Genomic DNA, 3685 nt, shown 5'->3' with positions numbered 1-3685 from the left:
CCCAGGTGTCCGAAAGGCCGACTGCGGAAACTTGCGGGCGCCCGGCACTGGGTGGCCAGCTGTCCCGACCCCGCATTTTGCTGCAGAGCAGCACAGCGTGACCGCCACACATGGGCAGGGCACGGAGGGGAGCCTGGCGCCTACCGCGCTGGGGAGGAAGCGGGGCCATCAGACCTCCTCCCCCGGCCGTGCCCCGCCTTCACTTACATAAATGTGTGTTTCTCCTGTTTATTAAATGCAAATGACAGAGAACATTTTTCTGAAAGTCTGCTCCTCCTTGTAGAAAGCTCTGAAAAGTTGGTGGTGCTCTCCTGCAGTCCCTGTCCTTGGGAGGTTGAGGGAGGAAGATCCGGGAGTTCAGGAACAGCCTGGGCTAGGCAGCGAGACCTCGTCAAAACCAAACCAAACCAAACCAAACTCCAGCAATGTCAGATTTGGGTCTCTTTACTACCTGTGGCAGCTTCCAGAGCAGAGCTGCCATCGCACGGGCCGACAAGTGCGGCGGGGGAAGCGGGTGGGCGCTGCTCAGATGCCCGTCCTGCCCTCCCTGGCCGCCCCTCCCAGCTGGGTTACAGACCCGCCCGTTCCTCTCCGCCCAGCGCCAGTGTCACGGTCAGCGCCGCCAGGTCTGGCTCAAACGTCTCACTGGTCACAGCTCATCCACAGGACGGAGCCGGGCAATGTGCGAATATGTGCAAGGGCACTCGCAGGATAGTCCGCCTGCTTCTTAGTGGGGATGGCTAAGGCTCACCTCAGGGTGGAGGGCAGCCCACAGCAACCAGGCGCTCGGGCCAGACGCCCACAACCACTGCGGCTATGCACATTTTCGCTTTCTGTTCTTCTGCCTTTGGTGCTGGGAATCAAACCCTGAGCCGTAAGCATGCTAGAAGACTGTTCTGCCACTGAGCTACAACTGCAGCCCCTAGAATAATATTAGAGAAAAGTCGTAAAAACCTCCCAGAAACATTTTATGGTGAAGGGCAGATTAAATAATGGTCTATTTAAGGGCACAGATCTTTCTTTTGTACGTTTGCCACTTGGGAGGCTGACGCAGGAGGATCTTGAGTTTGAGGACACTTTGGACAACTCAGTAAGTCCCTGCTTCAAAACAAACAAAAAAGAGTGCAGATGCAGCTCAGAGCTCCTATGTTTGAACCTTTGTACTGCACAACCAAACCAAACCAAACTGAGACAGAGACAGAGGGGGAGAGAAGGGAGAGGACGGAAACAGTGGACCAGGAGATCCCCACACCCTCACAGTAACACCCACTTCACAGCCTGCCCGGGCAGCAGGGGCAGGCGTGAGCCCACAGGGACCTGAGGCCTGGGGGCCTCTCTGAGGGACTTCACCAAAGCGGTAAACTGAGCTGTACCTAGAAGAGCTGGCCCTGGGTGGTGCACAGGCCGAGCACGATGATACCATCGGGATCAGTGAGCACTGGACTCACATCCTCAGAGCGGCCCTGCCCACAGGACTCAGAGGAGTTTTGCCATGCAGCCTAGCCTGGCCTAGAACTCACGGCCACCCTCCTGCCTCAGCCTCCTCTGAGTACTGAGACTACCAGCATGCAATGCCAGGCCTGGCCTGCAGGATACTCCTGACTGAGTCCCAGGGCCAGCCTGCCTGGCCTCACTGTCCAGAAAAACCTGAGGGAGCCAGGATCCAGCTCTACTGCGTCCTGACGGTGCAGCTGGACAATTCTGCTCCGTGATGAATGCGGCGACACTGGGCTTCTTTCCTGAGCCACTGCCACAGCCTTGCAGAAGTCCAAGCCCCAAAATTTATGGAGCTCTGTGTCCTCCCGGCCCCTCTGCCTGCCACGTGGAGGTGCCTGTGAGGGTCCAGGACTCCGCCCCACCCCTGCTGACTGGATGGGCCCTTGGGAGATGGGCTGTCCCAACCACACGCTGGTGGCCCATGGCAGGACTGCTCGACTGTCAAGCCCTGAACCCAGAAATCCAGTGGGAGCCACAGACATCACACTGCAAGGCGCCGATGACGATGAGCCTGCTACCTGTGTCCTGCACCGGGCTTCGGGCAAAGGACAAGAGGACTTGTGGGCTTAGAGCCCTAGCGACTCGCTCGCCAACGGCAGACCCACTGGGGCCTGCAGTCACCACAAGCCCTGGTCCAAGCCCAGGCAGTCGAGGTTCAGGGTCCCAGGGGGAGAAACCAAGAGGCACCGATGTGAGCCCGGGAGAAGGGGGCAGCTCCAGTGAGGCCTCCCAGGGCACCCGAGACGCCCGCGTGCTGTGGAGGATCCCACGCACAGCCTGGAGATCACACACAGGCAAGCGAACGAGGACAGAACAGTGCCTTCAGGGAAAAGAAATGTGATAGAAACAAAGAGACCTGGGTCAAAAAGACCCAGGAAAAATCAAGCAGCTGAAGAAAACCAGCAAAGCTTCACTACAAACTGAACCATGCAGAGGGAAACACAGTGTGGTATATGGCGGTCTGTTTATACCCCACCAGTCACAGGAAGGAAACATCAAAGGAGAAGGGCGTTATTTACAATTAGCCAATCAGAGGAACAAATATAGAATGAAAAAGAGTAAAGAAAGCATTAGGAAGTTGTCAGACTCCATTAAAGTCTCAAACTTTCAAATTACTAAAGTTCAGTACAGAAGAAGGAAGAGAGAAACGGGCAGGAATCTGTTTATAAAGAAATCCTGGATGAAAACCCAGCAAATCTTGGCAGGGATTTGGATTCCCAGTTCAGGAAACTCAAAACACTCCAAGAAAAGTCAATCCATTGGGCAGGTGTGATGGCACACACCTGTAATCCCAGCATTCGGGAGGATGAGGCAGGAGGATCACCTTGAGTTGGAGCCCAGCCTGGGCTACATAGTGAGTTCAAGGCCAGCTTGGACTACACACATAGCAAAACCCTGTCTCAAAAAATCAAAACAAAACGAAAAGTAACAGGTCAGTCCATGACTATTCTCATTTACATGGTAACCCAGTTGTGGAATCTAGAAGGCAAGAATAAATAAAGAGTTTGGCAAGAGACACGCCATAAGGTCAGCACCAGCGTTCTCACCTGAAACTCTGCCAACTAGGAGTGGGGAAGGAGATGATGCATTCCAGCAGAGAAAGGAAAACTTCCAGTGAGGAACAATATAGCCACACACCTGTGCTCCAGAAACAGGAGGACGAAGACTTTCCAGGGCAAACAGCAGCTGAGGGAGTCCACCACCATGCAACCTGCTTCGTGAGGTGGAAGACAAAGGTGAGTTTTCAAGTTGAGATGAAAGAACGTCACACAACAAGAGCATGGTGAGACTACGAAGCCTGGTTGTGAGCCAGGCACCGCCGTACACGGCTGCGATCCCAGCTTGCTGAGGCAGGTAGGTCAGAGAAGTTTAAGGCCAGCCTGGGCTACATCCTGATGCTCTGCCTCAACAAAACAAAACCAGACCAAAAATTCACGAATAAAGGCAAGTCCATAATATGGTAATTCTGTAATGGTTTTAAAAATATTTTAAAAAGACAAAAATATTAAATATGATAGCTGGAATAATTTGTTAAACTGCACAAGTTTAAAGGACGCAAAGTCTGACTTAATGAAAACACTGTGGGTGGGTGGTGAAGTGAATGGGTAGAGGTTTTTTTTGTTGTTTCTTTTTCTTTCTTTCTGTCTTTCTGTAGAGCTTTCTTTGTTTCTTTTTTTTTTTTTTTTTT

At 52.9% G+C, this 3685-nt stretch overlaps 1 protein-coding gene across 1 annotated transcript in view; it reads right to left on the bottom strand.

The window, feature by feature from the left end:
* Znf331 (zinc finger protein 331) overlaps positions 1–3685 on the bottom strand; it is a 24492-nt gene that overhangs the window by 15142 nt on the left and 5665 nt on the right. The window contains exon 3 of the mRNA XM_033766038.1: positions 3136–3211. Coding sequence (XP_033621929.1) covers positions 3136–3203 — 68 coding nt within the window. The 5' untranslated portion in view covers positions 3204–3211. The remainder of the gene's footprint in view (positions 1–3135; positions 3212–3685) is intronic.

Source organism: Fukomys damarensis, unplaced genomic scaffold (genome assembly GCF_012274545.1).
Source record: "Fukomys damarensis isolate Sample0158 unplaced genomic scaffold, DMR_v1.0_HiC HiC_scaffold_19, whole genome shotgun sequence".
NCBI lineage: Eukaryota > Metazoa > Chordata > Mammalia > Rodentia > Bathyergidae > Fukomys > Fukomys damarensis.
This window is presented reverse-complemented; position numbering and strand designations above follow the sequence as displayed.